This window comes from Acanthochromis polyacanthus, chromosome 22, assembly GCF_021347895.1.
Source record: "Acanthochromis polyacanthus isolate Apoly-LR-REF ecotype Palm Island chromosome 22, KAUST_Apoly_ChrSc, whole genome shotgun sequence".
Lineage (NCBI taxonomy): Eukaryota > Metazoa > Chordata > Actinopteri > Pomacentridae > Acanthochromis > Acanthochromis polyacanthus.
Window position 1 is genome coordinate 26,186,674 of NC_067134.1, and position 23,297 is coordinate 26,209,970.

General features: G+C 40.2%; 1 protein-coding gene across 1 annotated transcript in view; it reads right to left on the reverse strand.

The window, feature by feature from the left end:
* Nucleotides 1-22,888, reverse strand: part of LOC110960950 (TRAF2 and NCK-interacting protein kinase) — a 47,773-nt gene extending 24,885 nt beyond the window's left edge. Inside the window, 6 exon segments of the mRNA XM_051942361.1 lie at nucleotides 315-405; nucleotides 498-608; nucleotides 2,027-2,152; nucleotides 5,322-5,378; nucleotides 22,200-22,265; nucleotides 22,606-22,888. Of these exon segments, the coding sequence (XP_051798321.1) occupies nucleotides 315-405; nucleotides 498-608; nucleotides 2,027-2,152; nucleotides 5,322-5,378; nucleotides 22,200-22,265; nucleotides 22,606-22,662 (508 nt within the window). The 5' untranslated portion in view covers nucleotides 22,663-22,888.
* Nucleotides 22,889-23,297: the final 409 nt, after the last annotated feature.

Sequence of the window (23,297 nt, forward strand, 5' to 3'; positions counted from 1 at the left end):
AACAGTCATTTACCACATTAACAATGTCTAGACTGGATTTATCATTCATTTAATGTTATCTTCATTGAATAAAAATGCTTTTCTTTCAAAAATAAGGACATTTCTAAGTGACTCCAAACTTCTGAACAGTAGTTTATATCTGGCTTCACTGAATATCTTTGGGTTGTAGAAAAAAACTAAATATTCGAGGATGTTATGAAACACTGATCGACGTCTTTTTTACTTTTTCCTGACATTTTATAGATCGAGAAAATAACTAATAGTCCTAGTGTTGCAGAACTTGACGTTCATCCGAGGAAAACCGAGTCACTCACCGAGTTTCACTTCAGCGTTCTCGGTCAGCAGGACGTTCTGGCCTTTGATGTCGCGGTGGATGACGTGGTGGGCATGCAAGTGGGCCAAACCCTGAGGAGAGCAGGGAGAAGGAAAACGTCGCATGGGTGATGGACGACAGCAGAGGAGAGGGAGGAGACAGGAAAAAGGGGAGGAAAGCTCACTCTGAGGATTTCTCTGGAGATGTAGGCGATCCAGTCTTCCTTCAGCTGGTTCCCCTTCGTGTTCTTCACCAGGTCTGTGATGGAACCAGCACCACAGAACTCCATCACCAGCTACAAAAACAGAAGAGAATAATCAGAAGAAACATCGTTAATGAAACACAATAAGACAAGAGAAGTAAGGAAGAAAAGGAACAATGGGAAACATCATCAAGCTGCTACAAATTTCCCCCTTGTCTTCATTTATGGGCACCAAAAAATATTGTTTCCTTGTCTGAAAAAAAAAAAAAAAATTCAGAAAAAAATCCTCAAATTTCTGAAAATTTGCAAAACCTTCAGGAAGAAAATTCCAACAATTCCTTAAAAGTTTTTTTTTTTTTTTAAAAATCCCCAAATTTGGCAAGAAAATTCTTGTAAATATTTTCAAAAAATGAGTAAAAATCTTCAAAAAAAATCCGGCTTATATATCAGTAAAACTTCTAATATTTTCTTGCAGAACATTCACATAAAAATATACCACAATCCAGAATTTTGCAGGATTTTGGTAGATTTTTTTTCCACCAAAAAATGTTCAAAGATTTCCCAAAAATGTTGAGGATGTAGACATCAGAAGTTTCACTGTGAATTTTTTTTTTTTTTTTTTTTCCCCACGTGTTCAAACGTCAGACTCCTCATTTACGGGCACCAAAAAACATTGTTTCCTTGTCTGGAAAAAAAATCCAAAAAGTCAGAAAAAAAAATCGCCAAATTTCAAAAAATTTGCAAAATCTTCAGGAAGAAAATTCCAAAAATTCCTTAAAAGTTTCCCTTAAATATATTATTTTTTAAAAATCGCCAAATTTGGCAAGAAAATTCTAGCAAATATTTTCAAAAATATCTAAAGTGATTACGTATTTATCAGTAAAACTTCTATTTTCTTGCAGAACATTCACCAAAAAAATCAACCAACATCCAGTGAAATTCGCTGGATTTTGGTTGCCTTTTTCCCAACCAAAAAATGTTCAAAGATTTCCCAAAAATGTTGAGAATGTGGACATCAGAAGTTTTATTGTGAAAATCCTTATTTTTTTCCCATGTGTTCAAACTTCAGACTCCTCATTTATGGGCACCAAAAAAATATTGTTTCCTTGTCTGAAAAAAAAATCCCAAAATTCAGAAAAAAATTTCTGAAAATTTGCAAAATCTTCAGGAAGAAAATTCCAATAATTCCTTAAAAGTTTCCCTTAAATATATCATTGAAAAAAAATCCCCAAATTTGGCACAAAAATTCTAGCAAATATTTTCAAAAAAATCCTAAAAATATATCGCTGGATTTTGGTTCATTTTTTGTGTGAATGTTCTTAAGAAACATTTTTAACATTTCTTTTTTTTCCCACCCAAAAATATTTCAAGATTTCCCAAAAATGTTGACATCAAAACTTTCACTATGAAAATATTTTTTCCCACATTTGCAAACATTAAAACGGGTCAATTTGACCCGCAGGACGACACGAGGGTTAACCTTAATTTCTTGAATGAATTTGAGGATTTACCCATAGCTGGTCGTCGTGTCCCGGGGGGCTCTTCTTAATGAAAGCGCCGTAGTAGGTGGCTATGTTTCTGTGGTGGGAATACTTCTTCAGCATATTGATCTCCAGTTTAATTTCCTCCTCTTCATCCTAGACGGACAAAAAAATCATGTAGACAAATTAAAAACACTCCTTGAAACAGAAAGTCCTTAGGTGATGGCGCTGTAATAATCATTTGCCCTCGAGCGTCATTCCACTTCAAATCACTTCACTTCCATAGTGGGGGGTCACAGGAAGTGTCACGCTGATTCACCGCAGTCCGCTCAGGCCTTTTTCACGTCAACGACTCGGCTGTATCTACTAGCAAATGATTCCTTTGTTTAGGGATTAATGATGCATGAGTGACTCGCATTGGAAGTTAGATTCATTACATCGACGGCTAATCCTTCACAGATATACATTGGCATCCAGCTGAGCTGCTGAAAGGGAGGCTGCTTCAAGCTTCTACCTGCGATTATAGAAAAGGGGAATTTTGAGCGTGAAAAGCTAAAGTAACGAGCAGATGCGGCGTTTAATCCCTGCTGGAGATGACCTTTAGTGCCGGCAATAGAAGCTAACCTGTCCACCGTCAGAAAAAAGGTCACAACTGGCTGCGGCGCTACTTGACGTTGATCAACAGTGACGCTCTAATTGAACACATGCAGAGATCAGTGGCCTCTCCTATAGAAAGCACAGAGGGAGGGAGGAGGGGGACACAAAGCAAAGGTGGGGGAGGCTGCAGAGCATCGGCACCTCATCACACAGCATGGGGGGTTTGCTTCTTTACATTAAGGGTTGTTTTACTGCCGTTACCACCAGGCTGCAGAGCATAAAGCTGTGCATATCACCACACTGTGTCTCACACCGCAAAATGGCAGTTGGCTGTCTGTGCAGGCGGCCATACTGCCTCTGCACGACTCGTTTGAGTTGACGTAAGCCTTTTTCTGTTCAGTGCACCCCCCTCTCCTCCTCCTCCTCCCTGCCCTCCAGCCCTCCCTTCCCCATCTACCCCTCTCTGCTGTGCAGCTGTTGGATTATCACACTCCTGACTGTGAAAGCCTCGCTGCCACAAGTCACATGGCGAAGCAAAGACAGACGATCATACGATGATGCGTGTCCGAAAGAGAGAAAGAGAGGCAGCGCAGGGGATATGGAGGAAAGCCATACGTCAACAGACATAAGCCTGGAAGACCCAAATATAGAAAAAAAATAAACAAAAAAAATTCTATATGTAAACCTACATATCACAAAAAATTAGCAAAAAATAAATATATAAATGATAATCACATATAAACTCAAATATAGAAAAAAATGAACAAAAATACCCCAAAATTATCTCTATATATAAAAATAAATAATAATAATAATGATATATAAACTCAAATCTAGAAGAAAATGAGAAAAAAAGAAAAAATGTATTTACACATTTTTTTAAAAAAGGGCAAAAATAAATATAATAAACCAAAAATACACACACAAATTCAAATATAGAAAAAAATTAGAAAAAAAAAATATATATATGTAAACCTACATATCACAAAAAGCTAGCAAAAATTAAATAATATATAAATAATAATTATATATAAACTCAAATATAGAAAAAATGAGCAAAAAAATACCCAAAAAGTCTATCTCTATATAAAAAATATAAATAATAATAATAATAGTCATAATATATAAACTCAAATATAAAAGAAAATGAACAAATAAAGAAAAAATTATTTATACAATTTTTTAAAAGGGCAAAAATAAATATAAAACAAAAAATACACTAAAATATAAATTCAAATATAGAAATAAGTGAAAAATAAACTAAAAATATAAATAATACATAATAATAAAATATATAAATCCAAATATAGAAGAAAATGAGAAAAAAAGGAATAAAATATGTGTGTGTGTTTACATATATATAAAATACATATACATGAATATATAGTATATATAAAAATCACTAATTTAAGAATCAGACAACAGTATTTTGATGTTTTTTTAAATATATTTTATATAAAATGAGGTAATAAAACTTTTGCAAGACCAAGCCGGATTATTTGTATTAAAACAGTGTTCAACCACACTCATAGGTAAAGTCACTGTTTTTACACATGATGAAAATGTCCTTCCTTAAATATTAAAACACCAAAATTGAACTTACTGTAGTAGTTAAGACATAAGTCAATGCATATCATTAAAACTTGGGATATAAGGGCTATATTGATAAAAAGCAAATAAAAATACTCCAAAAAACTGCACTACAGTCTGTAAAAAATGTAAGTTTGTCCTGACAGTGTTGCACAATGGCAGGTGTTAAAGTTAAATATGAGACTAGATTCCGTATTTTAATTGTAAAATTGCTTCTTCTAGTAACTTTTGGTGCTCTAGCTACTTCAACATGATCCTTACAGTCATTGCTTTTGTTGTTTAGTTGTGAGTGTGCACTTTGCAAAATAAAACAGGTTTAACGTCAGCGGGCACCTGCTGCTGATGACAAATGATTTCCATTCAGTCCAGAAGGCACACCTAAATCTTCTGTCGCACCGAGCAGGAAGCCATTGGGCAACGCTCTCAAGACTCAAGATAACAAAGCGGGCGGTTCTGACTCATTGTGACGGAGGGAAACGGGAGGAGTGGCAGGAGGCAAGTCGGGGCAAATGGACTGCATCACCCGCTGTGTTGTCAGGGCAAAAAACAGCAGTGAATGTAAAGGGGCAGTGACGCATGGGGGGCAAATGAAGCCGATTTTAGACTCAGCTCCCGCCTACGGAGGCTGTTAATGACACATATATTCTCCATTCTAATTACAGATGTGCAGCCCTGACTGTGCACATCTGGTTGTTTGCGTCCTCTTGCTGCTGGATGACGCGATCCACTCAGAAAGCATCCCTTCCCCTGCTCTTTATTATGGGGGGGTCATTACATTTTATCCTCTCTAACCTCAAAACATTCAGACATCAGATCCAATGGAATGCAGGCAGATTTGTACATTAAGCAGACCCAGACTCAAACACGTCCAAGTATAATTAGATTTGACCGCAGGGTTTGTTTTCAGTCCACATGTCGATATTTATGATAACAAGAGAAAAAATAAATCAATCCAAATCAAAGTTGCAACATAAAACACCTGGAGTGACTCTAAATGTCCCAAAACGGGGCTAAATTTAGTTTTTTACAGTCTGTAAAATGCAGTTAATGCGGCGTGGCTTTGTGGTGCGCCACATTACGACTTCCAAATGCTTCCTCAGTGATGTCATTGCTGAAACAAGACATAGCTGAGACTTACTTCGGTGACATCCATGACCTTGATGGCAGCCAGCTGTCCGGTCTTGACGTGTCGTCCCTGTGAAGAAACACAACAGACGTGAGGGTTCACACTCCAAAATCACAGCGCCAATGTATAGCAAGGAGAAGAAACGTTTACGTGTCATCTTTAAAGTAAGAGCCCAAGATGACATCTTCAATCAAGCAAATTCCCAAATATCTAAGTTACAATCAAATAAATCAATCACTGAGCTTTTATTTTCTGATTGCTTTGGCTTTACTTTGTATTGCACAGTGTGATTTGTTAGTTTTGTTTCATGGCTGATGCTGAAACAAGTTACTAGTCATCGGTATTATTATAAACTGTTCTTTTTTTGCAGTAAAAATTTAAATCATGGTGTCAAAATTTAGGCAAACAAAAAAATTACCTGCAAAGCTTTGTTGAAATGTTATTTACATTTTATTTATGTGAACATACATTGTTTAGTGTCGATTGGATGTTCCTTGTAGACGGTTTTTGAGAGAGAATCTTCAGAAAAATGTTGAATATTTTATCCAATAATCTGTTGACCAAGTCGTTCAATCAACTAGTCAACTGACAGAAGATTAACTGGCAACTGTTTGACACCGGACCAGTGAAAATGGAAAAAAAAAAAATAGCTGGTTTTGGCTTCAAAAATGAGAAGACTTGCTGCTTGTTTCTGTTTTATATGAATGTAAATATAATATTTATAATATTTTCGGCTCTATAACAACATCGGGAACGACAAACATCATATCACGATTCAGAGATTCTGGGAGACAGACGATATCTGTGTAATTAAAGTAGAAAGAACACTCCTAAATAGGGGAAACGCAAAAATTATCTGTATACAAGGAATTTGGTTTTGGCTGTTGGTGTCACCCTAGGAATATGGAAAGAGAATAATAGGAATAAAACTACAGAAAGAAGAACAGGAGAAAAAAAAGAGTAGCAATAAAAATAAATATAACGCAATACATAGATATTTTGCAAGCTAAAAAGGAATATATATTATCTATTTATGCACTGTATTGTGGTGTGTGTCATCATCATATAATTTTAAAAACGCTTCCGTTTAGTTAATGATTTGCTGCAGCTTAGTTGTTGCAAACTCCACGTAGAAAGATCCCGGGAAGGTCGGGATACGAACCGGCGACCTTCCAGCTGCAAGGCAACAGTGCTAACCACCATACTGACAACAATAATCTATTCAAGGACATCAACTTGAGCTCTGGGAAACTGGATTGGACATTTTTACTCCTTTCTAAACATTTCACAGATAATAAATGAACAAATTACCCGATAATTTAACGATTTGACACTTTTAACACCAATTAAAACCCTGCATCTACATGAATATGAATCCAGCTGCCGTTGACATGGCAACCAACCGAAATCACGTTCTCCTCAGATGGATCCCACAGCCTACGTGAACCCACTATATACAGAGCATATGATTCCCAAGCTATGAAGTCTCAACATTCTCAGACTTCTCTGCTCTCCCAACACCCCGCTGCCACTCCTTACATAAACAAAGGACCGAAATAGAGGCCTCCCTTCATCCCCTCCCTCCCTCCCTCCGCCAACCCTTAGAGGAGATAAAACGAGGGAGGTTTTTGGGAGCCGGCCCACATGGGTATTCCCCTTCTTCTCCGGGGCAACTCTGCAGTGACGCTGTCTTTTCCTGCAGTTTTATTGCACACATAAACGTCAATACTTCATAGCAGTAAACGGCCATGCACACATGGACGCCCCCCCCAGCATCGTCATCGTAGCCAGTGCATTCCATAGTCAATTGAAACAGTTTGGACTGTGACAATAAAAGCCACGCAGGCTTAGGGGCCCCTCTCTTTTCACTGGGCAGGGGACAGGGATGAGAGGGACACTTCACAATGACTTTAATCCTCTCCACTTTGATCCCAGGGGTTTGCCACTGCAAAAACAAGACTGGAGCTGACATTATAGCCGTCAGATACTCGTGTACGGGCTGCTAGTGCACAGTGTTGGCTTCACAGGTGGAACCGAGGAGCTCCAGAGTCGACCTCATCATGCCTCAGGTGGACCAGAAGTGAAAAGTCGATCTGTAATCAGCGTATTTTCTCAGTGGAAAAACAGCCGATTTAGCCGCTTTTCTAGCAGGCGTGTCTGGTTTCTCACTGGGAAAATCCCTGGAATTCTACCTGTGATATCGCAAGGTCTTCGTCTTGAGGTGTTAACATAGGTGTTGCTATCTCGCAATGATACAGAAGACTGCTTCACTGCCAAAATCTAATCACTTGGTCCCTGTGTCATTTCTGACCTTACCTGAAAATTTCATCCAAATCCGTCAGTCTGTTTTTGAGTAATGTAGCTAACAGACAGACTGACAGACGGAGAAACGTATGCAGATCTTCACATAACTCTGCCAATCCTTGGTGGAGTAATAATTAGGGCTGGACCCAAAAATCCCAAATATTCGTTCGCTACGGCGGTATCCGGATATAAATTTTGATATCCGAATATTCGTGCCCCCCTCCCCCACCCACCGCTTGGATGTTACTGGGCGGAAAGAATATTTGGCACGACTGTGTTCCCTCCACCTTCGGCCCACATCGGCTCATCCCGTCCTGTGATCACATAAACATATACACATATGTCGATGTGATCACCGCCTCCTCCCCCCAGACGAAAATAGGAATATTCAGAGCTCGTCTCTTTCCTTCGCCTTCGGTCCACTTCGGCTCATCCTGCTGTGTTCGGCTCATCTCGGCTCATCCATTCCTGTTTGTAAACACCACCCGAATGACCAGGTGGCTGCCGGCTCTGACGTCACGCTTCACTTTGTTGCATAAACACAAGACAAGATGCCAAAGACGAGCCCAGACGAATGGATCCGAATGTTCGGGCCGTCTCCGCCACGCCAGGAACGAATATTCGGATATTCGTCTTTAATAGGGCCCGAATATCCAGAGACCAGAATCCACTATTCGGGCCAGCCCGAGTAATAATATGACAACGGACTACTGCTAACAAGCAATACATGTGTAGAAGAAAGTTTCATAAATAAAGGTAGTTAGACTTGTATTTCGTGAATTATAGGACTATATATTACTGTACAATTGTTTGTTTCTATGCAACTGTATGCAAAATAGCACCAAATTTTGTTTTTTTTTGCGTAATAATCTAATACTAGTCAGTGGTTTGAATATATGCATCTAAACTGGAATTTAAATCACACCGAGTTGCTATAATAAGCCACAGTTACAGTAGTAAAAGCATCACATATTTATTAATAATATTGTGCTACTAAACTATATCATGACATGTGGTTGGAAAGTTCCAGTGACCTCATTACTACAGCAAAGAATAAGTTCATTTAGCAACTAGTCACATAATTGGTTACCCCTTAAATTCATCATTTTAAGCTTTTAAAATGTAGATAATGTGTGTTTCAAGACAGTAGTTTGGACAAAAGAATCAAAGGAAGACGCTGAGGAAATGATGAGCTAATTAAACAACAAGAAAACAAACCGTAAATATCAGAAAGAAGCAATAAAGCAATATTTGTTTGCTAAATAAGGTTCCAGTAAGACACGAGTCACCCATCTGACACATGTGCACACAGCCTCCCGCATGTCTGGAGGAAAAAAAGGAGTGTCAAGTTTATGAAATAATACCATTTGCATCATTTTACTGCACAGATTGGCAACTTAGTTTGTAGCTACAAAGTCTACAAGTGAAGACTGAACACTAAGGAAAACCTCTGAAGTCTTTTGGGACAACGCTTTGGATAATCTTTTAGATGGTCGTTGGATTTTACACAGCATCCAGATATTTGAATGATGCAATTAATTCGTCTATAAAAGTGTCCAAATCTACGACAAACCGAGCTGCTTACATTGGACTCATGGATGATTGTAAATGTGGTTTCCCAGAGGTGTGAATAAGAATGCGCAAAGTTCCTACGATCCCTCGTCTGTGAGCTGTAGGCATCCATGGTCGTATAAACCCAAATGTTTCGTCGGGTTATCTGGGCCGCAAGGTTATTGCATTTTCATACCACAAAACAACTGGGTTACACATCATTAGCACATGAGTAATGAGAGGAGTGCCTGGTTTACGCTCAAGTTCCATGATGTGCTTTTATCCCCTTACACCATCCATTTATTGCGTTTGGAATGAAAGAAAACACTGAACTGGTTACTTTGGAGTTGACGCCGCGCTGCACAAGAGATTAGTAATAAATCAGCACAAATTAAATATTCGGGTTTGTTTTTGGAGGAATGATACGGCCAAGTGTGCGCAATAAATTTTTATAAATCAGCTGTTAAACAAGTGTGTCATAGAGCGCGTAGAGTAGCAGTGACTGTTGATGTTTAACCAGGAAAAGAAGGCTGCTAAAACATTGGTCAATTACAGTCTGAAGGTGTGCTCTAACTCATGTCATGCACAGTTATCTTTGAGTCACAGAGTTTCATAATTTAAAGAATCTGGCTGTGGGTTCCATGAAGAGGAATCAAAGCAAATAAAGCTTGATTTAGGCCTAATACCAGATAAAAAACAGGGTCAAAAACTCGACCTGTGAATGGGTACAATTAGTCTAAAGTCTATTAGGAATGTACCTGCAAAATATTTTCATTGTTGTTCAATTTGTTGATTATTTTTTTGATAAATCGATGAGGTGTTTGGTCTATAAAGTGTCAGAAAACGGTAAAAAGGTCTGTCAGTGTGTACCAGAAACCAAGATGGTGTCCAGAAATGGCCTGTGTCCACAACCCAAAGATACTCAGATTAAATATTAAAATGTAAGAAGCTGGAGTCAAAGATTATATTCTTTTTTACAACAAGTCAAAGCAATGAATCAACCGAAATAGTTGCCGATTATTCTAATAGTTGAAGGTTAACTCACGGAATCACATCTGTCAGTCACTCGGTAGCAAATCCTGATTGGTTTCTACCATTTTCAAGATATTTTATAGATCACAAAATTAATAAATCCATCATAAAATGATCAAAGATTAATCCCAGCAAGTTTGAAAGTCATGCTATTAAAAAAAAAACACCACCAAAGTAAGACCATTTGTTATCACCAGAAACAGGACAAATGACTGGATTTCCAACTTTCAATTCAGAAAGATCCTTGAATTAATCATGTATGACTTTGAGTTTTAATGCGAAAAACAACTCAATCTAAGCTTAAAATCATGATATTGTGTCATATCAATAAATTTTCCCACTTGAGTTAATAGATTCTGAAAAATTCAAAAATTCCCGGATGAACTGCAGGCTGTGTTTACACTGAGCAGACAGGAGGCAAGAATGGAAACAAATAATAAATAAAAATGAAAGCAGTAAATTATCTATAGCTTCAATTTGTTCTCAGTGCTGATCAAACCTGTGTGCTCTGGGAAGAATGTTGGACGTTATTGTAAAACGAATAATCCAATAAACTGAGCTTTCATTGCTTCTTATTTGATGATTTAGCCGTGTAGCTTTGTTAAATTGCACAGAAACATTCTCTCTACTTCTAGCCATGACTGCGCCACTTCAGCTGAGGTACAAGGATTTATATTGTAGTGAAAAATGAACCTATGGTGAATAAAAATTAGGGCTGGCCCGAATAGTGGTTTCTGGCCGCCAGATATATGGGCCCTATTAAAGACGAATATCCGAATATTCGTTCCGCCCTGTAACGTCCGACGAGGGGGGTGTTTGGCGGAGACGGCCGTAATAGTCGGATCCGTTCATCTGGTCTCCTGGGTCAAAATTTTGCCTTTGTTTTGTCTTCAGTTAAATTGAAGAATTCCCAAACAGTGGAGGTCTTCAGCATCTTGTCTTGTGTTTATGCAACAAAGTGAAGCGTGACGTCAGAGTCGGCAGCCACCCGGCCATTCGGGTGGTGGTAACAAACACAAATGGATGAGCCGAAGTGGGCCGAAGGCGAAGGGAAGACAGTAACGCCGCATATTCGCTCCGCCCGGTAACATCCGATGGGGGGGAGGGGGGGGGGATATTCGGATACCAAAATTAATATCCGGATACCACCGCAGCCAACAAATATTCGGACATTCGGGTCCAGCCCTAATAAAAATGTGTCAAAAAATCTCCCAGAAGCTGCCTGGGGTTCAGGTGGTCAACGGGAAATGCAAATAATTGTCATTTGCAGCCTTGGAGCAAACAAGTCACTGCTCACAGTTGTGTTTTTTGCTCGTGGAATATTTACTAATCAACCAAATGGTTCAGATCCAGTCCTGCGGTCGGCTGCTGGTACTCGGCCCTCAGAACAGGATCGATCTGGAGGCCTGCAGCTCGGCACTGAAGGGCCCCTTGAAGCAGCCAGCGAGGCGTGGCTGTGGAGGGGTTATCTGAGGCACTAAGCTATCACTCAGCCCTCCCCCGGCCTCCATCACAGCTCCTCTTAACCATGGCCAGATGTGCTGCTGGCCTCCCTCCAGCTGAGCACTAAAACCACCGAATGACTTAGTGCCTCAAGAGCCGGAGAAATCAAGTTTAAAAATCTGGCCTTAAAAAACAAAAACGCACCACTCAATGAGGGCTCAATTAACAAACGCTGCAGGGAGAATCTCACTCGATAAGCGAGGCTGCTCTTAAACCGAGCGCTGACATAAGGGGACTGCAGAATATGAACATTTCATGCATGAACTTGAAACTGAGCCAAAGCAGAAACACAAGTCACGGCATCTGCAGTCTTTCGCCATTACCGCTGCACATTTGTAGCGCAGATGATGAATAAACCGAGGGGGGGAAACCAGAGATTTGTGCGATAAATTGAGCGGCAGGCTTTCTAACTAGCCATGCGGGTGCAAAACAAACCGGGTTTCGTGTTATTAGTTCACACAGCGAGGCGGGGAGGGAGGGAACCGCCGGGTGCCGTGGCGTGGATCTTCAGAAGGTCACCGGTGGGAGTGTGTGCGGTGTAAGCTGGGGGTAATGAGTTACGGGTGACGCACACCTTCGCAAGGGTCAAGAGAAGATCCAAGGTGACATTTGAACCGGCGGAATGAGTCTGTTCCTCTGTGTAGCAGCAACAAAACACCCGATTCAAGGCGAATACTTCTACCTTCAACAACACATATCAGATAAATGAGTGACTGGATATTCACCCAGGACAAACAAGACGACATCAATATCCCCCGCCACATGTGATGTCTATGAGTCTATATCCAAAATAGTGATCAAGGGCCATAACTCTGTTAAATATTATGGCACAAGTCTCATTTTCGAACTTGATCAAAGTGTCCATGGTGTGAAGCTACACACTAAATTTCGTAATCCTAGCTGTAATAGTTTCCGAGAAAAGCTGTCCCCTTCATCTCGGATGGACGGACGGACGCCAAACCTATATCCCCCTTTCCACTTCGTGGTGGCGGGGGATAATAAACTGGTCAGCTACAGTCTGAAAGTGTGCTCTAACTCATTTCACACAGTTATCTCTAAAGAATCTGGCTGTGGGTTCAATGAAGAGGAATCAAAGCAAACAAAGCTTGATTTCGACCAAATAATAGATGAAAAATTGGTCAAAACTCAAATTGTGAGTGGATACAGTTAGTCTAAAGTCTATTAGGAGTAAATCTGCAAAAATATTTTCATTGCTGGTCAATTTGTTGATTATTTTCTCGACAAATCAATTCGTTGTTTGGTCGATAAAATGTCAGAAAATGAACCAAGATGAAGTCCACAACCCAAAGATACTCACGGGATACAAAAATCATGACATTTCATTTAAAAAAAAAAAAAAAATCACAGGTTTTTCCATCTCTAAATTTGCCCACTTAATTTAGTAGATTCTGAAAAAATTCAAGAACTTATCTGCTGAACTGCAGGCTGTGTATACATACATGAGATAGGAGACAAAATACATATATAAGTAGTAAATTATCACATCAGATAAACGCCGAGGAAAGAAATGATCAAGCAGCTGCACATGGCATCCAGGGCCGTGCCTTGCTCCTGAATCTCTTCCACTTCTCACTGCTGCATACCAGCACACTGACCCACTTCTCACAGCCCTGATCTCATCTGAGAAGAAGGACGGAGGCGGCACAGAAAGAAGAAACAAAAGACGAGGAAGCAGGGAGTAAAGGTGGAGGTCGAAGGGCTGAAAGCGAGCAGAGAGGCTGGGGTGAGGAGGGGAGGAGTGAACGCACAGGAAAAGCTGAATAAGAGGCCCGTTAATGCGACTTTACATCTATCGATCACAGTGCAGTGCTTTTCCTCCTCACTAAGCAGGAGTTAACACTTTCAGGAACGCTTGAAATTGAATTTGCAACGTCACAGCAGCAAAGCGACAGCAAGGAAAGCAAGAAGACACAACTAGAAATTAAAGAGGTGAAGTATACACACTATATAAGTAAGAAAAACAGAAGAACACCAGGGTAGTAAGAGCACAAATTGAAGAATATTCACACAAATGAATTGCACTTTGGTTTATTTCACATGATAGTTGGCTAAAGTGTCATTATGTGAAAGTGTGTGTGGTCTGTTGGGAGCAGTGCTGATAATAAAATGGTGTGAAAGAACAAATCCACACCAACCGAACGCTGCAGATGATGGTTTTCTGTCTTTTTTTGAAGTTATTTTTTCGGCTTTATTTTGATAGGCGAAGTGAGAGACAGACAGGAAACTGGGAGAAGCCATGCAGCAAAAGGCCGTGAGCGGGAATCAAACCCGGCCCGCTGCAACAGGGACCAGCCACCATACATGGTTTTACCTCTGCTTAACCCGCTGAGCTATGTGTCATGACATAGTTTCTCCAGTTATTGATGTGTTTTAAAACTAATTTTCACTAAAACAAATTCATTTTAACACGTTCAACCAGTCTCTCTGCCTGGATGCCCCGCCCACAGCTCTATCTGATTGGCTAAACATCCTGAGTGACAATCAACACTGAAGAATAGAAGTGTTAAACATTTAAAAGAAAGAAATTTTAAAAGAGGCATTTGTGTTGAGTTTCTACATTCTGACACACAGAAATTCATTTACACTGCAAATGTACATTGTCTTTTTTATTATTTTGTTTGTCATTTTGTGTCTCAGTTTTGTTGTTTTCCGTCGCTGTTTTGTCATTTTGCATGTCGGTTTTGTCATTTTGTGTCTCATTTTTGTCGTTTCCTGCCTCGTTTTGTCATTTTGCGTGTCGGTTTTGTCATTTTGTGTCTCATTTTTGTCGTTTCCTGCCTCGTTTTGTCATTTTGCATGTCGGTTTTGTCATTTTGTGTCTCATTTTTGTCGTTTCCTGCCTCGTTTTGTCATTTTGCGTGTCGGTTTTGTCATTTTGTGTCTCATTTTTGTCGTTTCCTGCCTCGTTTTGTCATTTTGCGGGTCGGTTTTGTCATTTTGTGTCTCATTTTTGTCGTTTCCTGCCTCGTTTTGTCATTTTGTGTATCGGTTTTGTCATTTTATGTCTCATTTTTGTTGTTTTAGTCATTTCATGTCTCAGTTTTGTCGTTTTCTGTCTCATTTTGTCACCTTGTGTCGCGGTTATGTCGTTTCCTGCCTCATTTTTGTCATTTTGCGTCTCGATTTTGTCGTTTTTTGTCTCTTTTTTGTCATTTTGTGTCTTGGTTTCGTTGTTTAGTATCTCGCTTTTTAATAAAAATGACTGGATATCACTAAAACGTCAACTGAATAACCGTCTGAATTGAATAACAACCACCTTCTAATCAGCTAAACAATCACAAAATGAGCTGATTTGATGAAAATAATCCTTTCTTGAGAGGAGCTTTGCAAAAACGACTCAACATTTCGCTCAACAATGGCAAGTTTTAATATTGGGGTACTTCAGCCGTACGTGTTCAGACCAGAAACCCATTCTGAATAAGAACAATGATGCAGAAAGGAGCATTAGGAGTGGTTTCCTAGATTTGTTAAACCATGTTTTTGTCAGAGAGGTGGCGCTGACTGCTTATTTTGCTCCTCATATGTCTTCCAGCGTATGAAAAACAGCACATGGACATGCTAACATGGTCTTTAAAACAATATGATCTTGAAGAGAAAAGAGCTGACAAAGTAAAGGCTGCTGCAGAAAGAGACAGAGGAGAGACTGTCTGGTGAGCCGGAGCCTTTGTGTCTCAGCTCAACACCACTCCAGTAATGAGGTGGTTCGATGAGCTACACACAGACAGCGTGGTGTGTACAGAAACACACACACACAGACAAACACAGAAAGTTTTGTTCAGGCAGCGTGGCCGGTCAGCGGACATCGTAGGTCTTGTGACATCCATTAGGGAGAGGGTCAGTGTGGGGGAGACAGAAGGGACACACACTGTGTTAGACTGAGAGGATGCAGAGTGTGTGTCTCATCTGCAGCTTCAAGTGTTTCACACACTGATCAGAAAGCAACAGAGAGAGAGAGAGAGAGAGAGAGAGAGAGAGAGAGAGAGAGAGAGAGAGAGACACAATACGAAACCCTCACCCTGGCTAGAGCGTGGGTGCTCTACACCCCCAGATCCTGACCTAAAGGCAGCTCAGCCAATCAGCAGGCAGCTTCCCGAGACCTTTAGCAGTTAGCTCCATACAGCACTCATTAATTAGGCAAACAGCCAACGACCTGCACTGACAGAAAGTCCAGCGTCTAATCCACAGCATTCATTCAAGTCAATTTGACTGGCAAAGCAGATGGGTCAAAATATAACTGTGGGACTTTTTGTATCATAGTTGACGTTTTTGCTGTTTTCAGGTCTAAAATCAACATGGCCGCCTGCAGCCAAACACCACATGGCATTTTTACAGAAAGATTCTTCTAAATATTATGTATACACAATTGAGTAAAATTCAAATTGAATGACAAATGACAAAAAAAGACAGAAAATGACAAAAACAACACACGAAACGACTAAACCGAGACACAAAATGAGAAAAATGAGACACAAAACAGACACAAAGTGACAAAACCAGACACAAAATGACAAAAACAAGACACAAAACTGACAGAAAACGACTAAACCGAGACACAAAATGAGAAAAATGAGACACAAAGTGACAAAACCACACAAAATGACAAAAACAAGATACAAAACTGACAGAAAACGACAAAAACGAGACACAAAATGACAAAAAAAAGACACAAAACGACTAAACCGAGACACAAAATGAGAAAAATGAGACACAAAACAGACACAAAGTGACAAAACCAGACACAAAATGACAAAAACAAGACACAACACTGACAGAAAACGACAAAAACGAGACACAAAATGACAAAAAAGACACGAAACGACTAAACCAAGACACAAAATGAGAAAAATGAGACACAAAACCAGATACAAAGTGACAAAACCAGACACAAAGCAGAGATAAAATGACAAAAACAAGACACGAAACTGAGAGAAAACGACAAAAACAAGACAGGAAACGACTAAAACGAGACACAGAATGAGAAAAATGAGACACAAAACCGACAAAGTGACAAAACCAGACACAAAATGACAAAAACAAGACACAAAACAGAGAGAAAACAACAAAAACGAGGCACAAAACAACAAAATCCAGACAGTTTATTGTTTAGCTAATTAGAAGTTGGTTGTTATTAAATTGGGACGGTTATTGAGTTGATATTTTAGTGATATCCACTCATTTTTCATTAATAAGGGATTGTTTCCATAATAAATAATTATGGAATTTATAAAGACATGATCATAATATCATAGAAAACATTTTTTTTAATCTTTCATAAAAATGTATGCTACATATATCCCACGGACTTCAAAAGTCCTTCACTTATGTATAGACCCAGTTTAAAAAAAAGCCTGAATTCCCACATTTTAAAGTGGAATCACAAGCATCCTGATCACAAACCAGTATTTGAAACCTTTCTTTTGCATTAGCAGCTGTAATATTTCAAACAGCTCTGCCAAAACCACATAATTTCACAGGTTTGACTCCAAAAATGACTCATAGAAATGGGTGGACATATTTTACATCCTTACACTGGTAACTCAGTGCTACTATCAGAATAAGGGTCTTAATGATTTAACATCAGTGAGACTCATGATCAAACTGCTGGAAAAGGTCTGTTTGAGCTGACTGACGCACTACAGGCGGCTGCACAGGGTCGATGAGGCTTAAAACAACCCCGTCCTACAGCTTCCTCTGCAGTGAGATGATGCACCTTCATTTACTCATCTTAACCTTGAGCTTTTTTAACTAGCTATGGCTTAAAAGCCCATTTCATAACGGGTTAAATTTCTTCATTTTTGGACAAACACCTCACTGTTCTGAGGTAAAGACCAGCCTCGCCTGGCACCACATGGCACCGGTGGGCATTTAGCAGATCGACCAAGAGGTCGTGCTCCCACCCCTCGTGCCCGTCGGGTGCAGTTAGACACTTCGTACTCTAAAGGCATGGGCGATGCTGCCCCGATGGTTGGGGTAGAAAACAAAAGCCTGAATTAGCCTGGAAATGAGTCTTTGGTGTATAAGATCATTAGGATGGCATCAGATCTATCCTGTCAGTCAGATTTCACCACGACAGGATGAAACCATTGCCTGGCACTGCCTTGGCACACCTCATGGTTGCACAGCAGGCAGGTCAGACGGGGTCCCGGGGCCTCGTCCTGACTATATATGGCCAACTCTGTAAGAGCAGCGGAGAATCTTCCTCGCATACCAGGCTCATTTTGAGGAATGGTGCCTTTTGCTGTGCTATCACTAGTCTCTTTTTTTAAAATCCTTACATCCAGAGAGGGAATGTCTGCTCTGCCAGCTGGTCCAACGCCAACTGATAAGGACAGAGAAGCTCAGTGAGAATCTCTTTGTGTTGAGCAGTTAAAGCAGTGTGGGTGGAACATAGTACTTTAAGATAAATAATGACTACATGTGTGGCAATATGGTGCATGCGAGTAGTCTGTTACTACAAATGTTGTGTTGTACACTACCGTTGAAAAGTTTGGGGCCACCCAGACAATTTCATGTCTTCCTTGAAAACTCCCACTTTTATCCATGTGCTAACATAACGGCACAAGGGTTTTCTAATCATCAATGAGCCTTTCAGCACCATTAGCTAACACAATGGAGCATTAGAACACAGGAGTGATGGTTGCTGGAAATGTTCCTCTGCACCCCTATGGAGATATTCCATTAAAAATATCCAGCTATCCAGCTAGAATAGTCATTAACCACATTAACAATGTCTAGACTGGATTTATCATTCATTTAATGTTGTTTTTATTGAAAAAAAATGTTTTTCTTCAAAAATAATGTCATTTCTAAGTGACCCCAAACCTTTGATCTGTAGTGTAAGTCTTGAAAAACGTGTCAGAAACACTATCCTCTATAATGATGCTGTATCTTTTGGTTTAGATCACTGTTTTCAGCTCTTTTCCTACACCTAAAGTACTCAAAATGTAGCCTCGGAATAGTATGTTACATGTAAAAATCAAAACATTGTGGGTTCTACCAAGTTCTTCTTCAGGTCTAGATTAACCCTTAGATGCATAACCGGGTCAAAAATGACTCGGTGAGGTCGTTTTCTACCTTTTTTATCATTTCACATTCCAGGTATTCCTCAGAAAACATGTTTTTAATATCATTGTATTAACAATTTATAGTTTTAAAGAAATTGAGATATTTGTATTACAACCCCAAGCTCTTTATCACTGCTAATAATCATGCATGAGGTAATGCAGTGCACAAATTTGGAGGAAAAGAGTGGAAAAATGTCAACAAAATGGATTTCTCTATTGCTGTTCTGTGTAATATTCGTCTTTTTCAATCATCAAAACGATCAAAATCTGTTATAAAGAGAAAAATAAACACATTTCAAACATGAAATCATTCAAAAATAGAACATAAAACAATAACGTAAATCATTATTCTCAACTAAAATGACCAAAATGACATAAAAACACACTGATTCTTATACGGGTCCCTTATGGAAGTGCGTAGGTCCCAATCACTGGAGCATCTAAGGGTTAATCAAAAGCATATGACCACTTTTCGAATCACTTCAGACGACGCCGTACACGACTGTTTTCAATCCGTTTATGGATCCGGGCTTCCATTCCAATCAGCCAGCCGGCTAAAGTCAAAAAAAATAATTAAGTGATTTAATAAAAAGTGCTTTTTAGCTCTAACGTAATTTTCATTATGGCCGTCAGTCACAAACTGCTGCGCTGTGTTTTCAGAGTCGACTGTAATCTGGCACGTCTCCAGGGCAACGGCTGCCCGCTTGGCACCGTGAGCGGACTGGGAGCCAGCAGCACAGCGAGGCCACGAGACCCGGACACGGTATTTGGGGTCTTAGAGAGCAGCTTTGTCCTTTAATTTGTCGGGATAAAGCTGAAAGAAGCAGCCAAAATGCATTTAAAGGTACTCATGGGATCCGATTCTTCTTCGTCATGGCAGATACTGTTTGAAACGTTTAATTGTATACCCATTTTTTCATGTCGTTCTTTGGAAAATACGTATTTTTCTGACACAAACAGTAAGTTAGAAGACTTGAAGGTCTGAGAAACTATAACAAAACTGCCAAAATTAGGCTTTAAATGTGGTCAGATTTTCGTGACAAGAACAACATCTACAGAAAATAAAATAGAACATTTTAGAAATAAATGTTATTAGTCAAAATCATCAATGAATATTGTTATTTGTGTGTTTTGTCGCTTTTATTTGCAAATTAATTCCACCCAAAACACAAGTGTAGAGAGGTGGAGAAAGTCCAGATTATTACGGGAACTGGATTAAGTGTATTATTACCACAATATCAAGATGGTAATAAGTTAATCCACAGGCTGTAAACGGTTTAGAACAAAGGTCAGGTGCTGGATCTGGTCCAGATTTGTCATAAAGAAGGAGCTGTAAACGCTCACAGGCTCTAAGAATCACACTAATTCCTGGGAAGTTTTTTGTGGATTAGATGTGGAAGAATCTGGGGTACCAATGAAATTTAAATGTGAGGGATAACCTCCTTAAATAGCTTCATTTTCGACATTTTGATCAACATTTGTGCCATACTACTGTCACTGAAACAGGAAATGGTCTTTTAAGATGCATTTCTACATAGAATTTTTAACTTTTTTAATGATTAACACAATCTTTTTCATTTTCCCTGTGGTTATGGCTTTAAAATACCACTACTGTTACAGTGTTACTTCACAAAGATGATCAAATAACACGTAAATAGGACTAGAAATCTGGCCAAACATAATAAAGTAGAGCTGCAACTAAAGATGATTAATCTGTTTATTGCTGTCTCCATTAATCAATTAGTTGTTGGGTCTTTAAAATAGCTGAAATGTCAATCAGTAATCCAAAATTCCGTCTTAATTGTTGTGTTTTGTCCACAACACAAAGATATCTATGATCATAGGGGAGGAAAGAAACAAGAAAATACTAAAATTAAAGAAGCTAGAATTTGAAGACTACTCAAACTAGTTACCACGTTATCAAAAAATAGCTGGTGATTAATTGAAGAGTTGACAACTCATCGATTAAATGCTGCTTACAAGCAAGAGAAATGACCATTTCACTACCTCCAAGTGCAGCTGTTTAAAGCAGGAGTCCTAAAAAATCTGTCAAGAGGTACCAACAAATAGTCACCAGCTAATAAGACTCAATCATAGGACTATCGAAGAATATTATGATCATTTTATTCCAAATATCCTACATTTGTCTTAAGAGTAGGCATTCTCCCCCTAAATGTCTGCCTCCAACAGCAAAAAAAAAAAAAAAAACTCAGAAGGAAATCACTGAAAGGAATCAAAAGTCACCCCGAATCAAAGCAGCTCGGTTGCATTGTTTGATCCAAAAAGGGCCTCGCAAACTGTGACCAAGTGCCGGACAAAGCAGGGAAAAGGCCTCGGAGGGAGCAGAAACTCCACCCCGTTTTCAGTTGGGGGGCTGTTGTGATTATTCAGCCGGCTGGACGTTTGAAACCCCTGCAGACAACGCCTCCTTTCTGCGGATCTCAACCGACCGACGGACCGAGAGAGAACCCGAAAGAGCCGAGAGACAAGCCGAGCTTTGTGAGGGCGGCGGGGCAGCTTCTGTCTGGAACTGGACAGCTGCTCTTCTACCAGTTGAAACCCTCCTCCACCACTGTTCCCACTGCACATGCTCACAGACCACATGCTCCGGTTAACATGACAGCCGAGGAGTCGATCGGCAGCTCATCAACCTTCGCAGTCTTTGTGTCGAGCTAATCTGACAGACTCCAACGCAGCAGATAGAATTAGCATTAAAGGGACCAAAAGAAGCAGTTATTCATCATCCTAAACACCCAGATCTGGTTGGAAGCTTCCTTCATCATTGGATCTTCTTCCTGCCCTGTTTGGGGCTGATTTCAGGTGCTCAGATAGACGGGGTTTGGCTTAGGAGTGGGGCGAAGGAGGGGGCGATGCTGGGAGTTCAGGTCGCTGTGGGGATTGAATGCAGGTCACTGGAGCAGTGTGTTGTCAGAATTAAACACTCAGCTGAGCTCAGTGCTCGAGCAAAGTGATGCTTTTAGGTGCTAAACTAGACATCCGTTCACATATAGCAACAAAATGGAGCCTCCACTGATTAGCCAGCAGCACAAAACACAAGAAATACCTCTATTTTTGTTGGTACACACGACTGAAACAACGCATCTCATCTCGGGGAAATGTGACACCAAGAGCAGATGGCCTACAGAGAATGGGAATCCTATCCAGTGGAGTGGAAAAGATTTAAGTAACGTATGGAATATGGAAAGACAACATATTACAGCAGATTCCAATCAGAAACTAGCACTACAAGCAGCTTTAATGTTAGATTCCACCGTCTGACCATCCACAGCAGCATTTAAAAGACTTTTCAATGCCAGATCTTCGGTTTCGAGGCTTAAAAAGGGTGAAGAGACATGGTTTGGAAACAGGACAGGCCATCGAAAGCACTGCGCCTCCAACCAAGCAACCAACCTACCTTGTATACTTGTCCATAGGTGCCATTTCCAACTACTTCCACCAGCTCAAATATCCCAGCCGGGTCCTGGAACAGAAAAAGCAGAGATTTGTTTTAGTTTTCAGTGGAAAGCAGAGTTGTTTTTTCTTGTATCACACCAACAGCAGTGTCCAGTGTGAGCCAGCTGTTGCGCCCTGGTCTACCCCTACATGCCAAATGCATCTCGAACAAAGGAAAGCCAGACACTGGCAACACCTCGCTGTGCTCAGCGGTCATTTTCAACACTCCATGAGAGGAGGCCGAAGAAGACCCTGGAACCGGCTAGTTCCAGCCTCACACACGGAGGTTTGCCGCTCAGTCGAGGTTTTAATGTAAAACAGAGCGAAGGAGGGCGAAAAAAACATCGGCTCGGTTCGGCTGCACTCACCCGCAGTGAAGCCAAGTCTATGTCTACCAGACTTTTAGCCGGAGAGTCGTTCGCCATCTTTCTAAATAAAAGCCGAGCTTCGCTTCGCCTGGATGAACTACGGCTCCTGGATCATTGGCGGGGTCTTCGGATGGAGGCTCGCCTTGGATTCCTCTCTGTGGGATCCGCTTGTGAGCAGTAAACCCTGGGCTCTGGCTACTCCATGTTGAGGTGGCAGCAGCAGCGGCTCCCTGTTCGCTCTCTGACTTCCAGCACTGGAGGCTAGCTGGGGGGACGGCGGGCTTCCGGTCCGGCGTTTCAAAACAAACTGAAGCACGAGAGGAGATGAAAAGACCAGATTTGAAGCATCCAACACATTTCACTTTTTTGCGTCAGTTACTGCCTTTTTGCGTCAGTTAGTGCCTTTTTTTCACAATTTATGTCGTAATTTTTTTTTTTTTTTTGGGGGGGGGGTCTGCGACATCATCTTTCGCCAGTTTAATCAATCAGGTCCTTTCAAAACTCCCCAAAAGAACTACTCAGCAGACTCATGCTAATGACCATCATTAGCATACAAGGGCTCAGTAACACATTTCAAGGACCCCCACCTATACTCACAACGACCATCGTTCAGTCAGATGAGTTTTTGTCTATTTGGCACATATTCAACGATAACTTCATTCCTTTAACCCTTAGATACACAAGTGATTAGA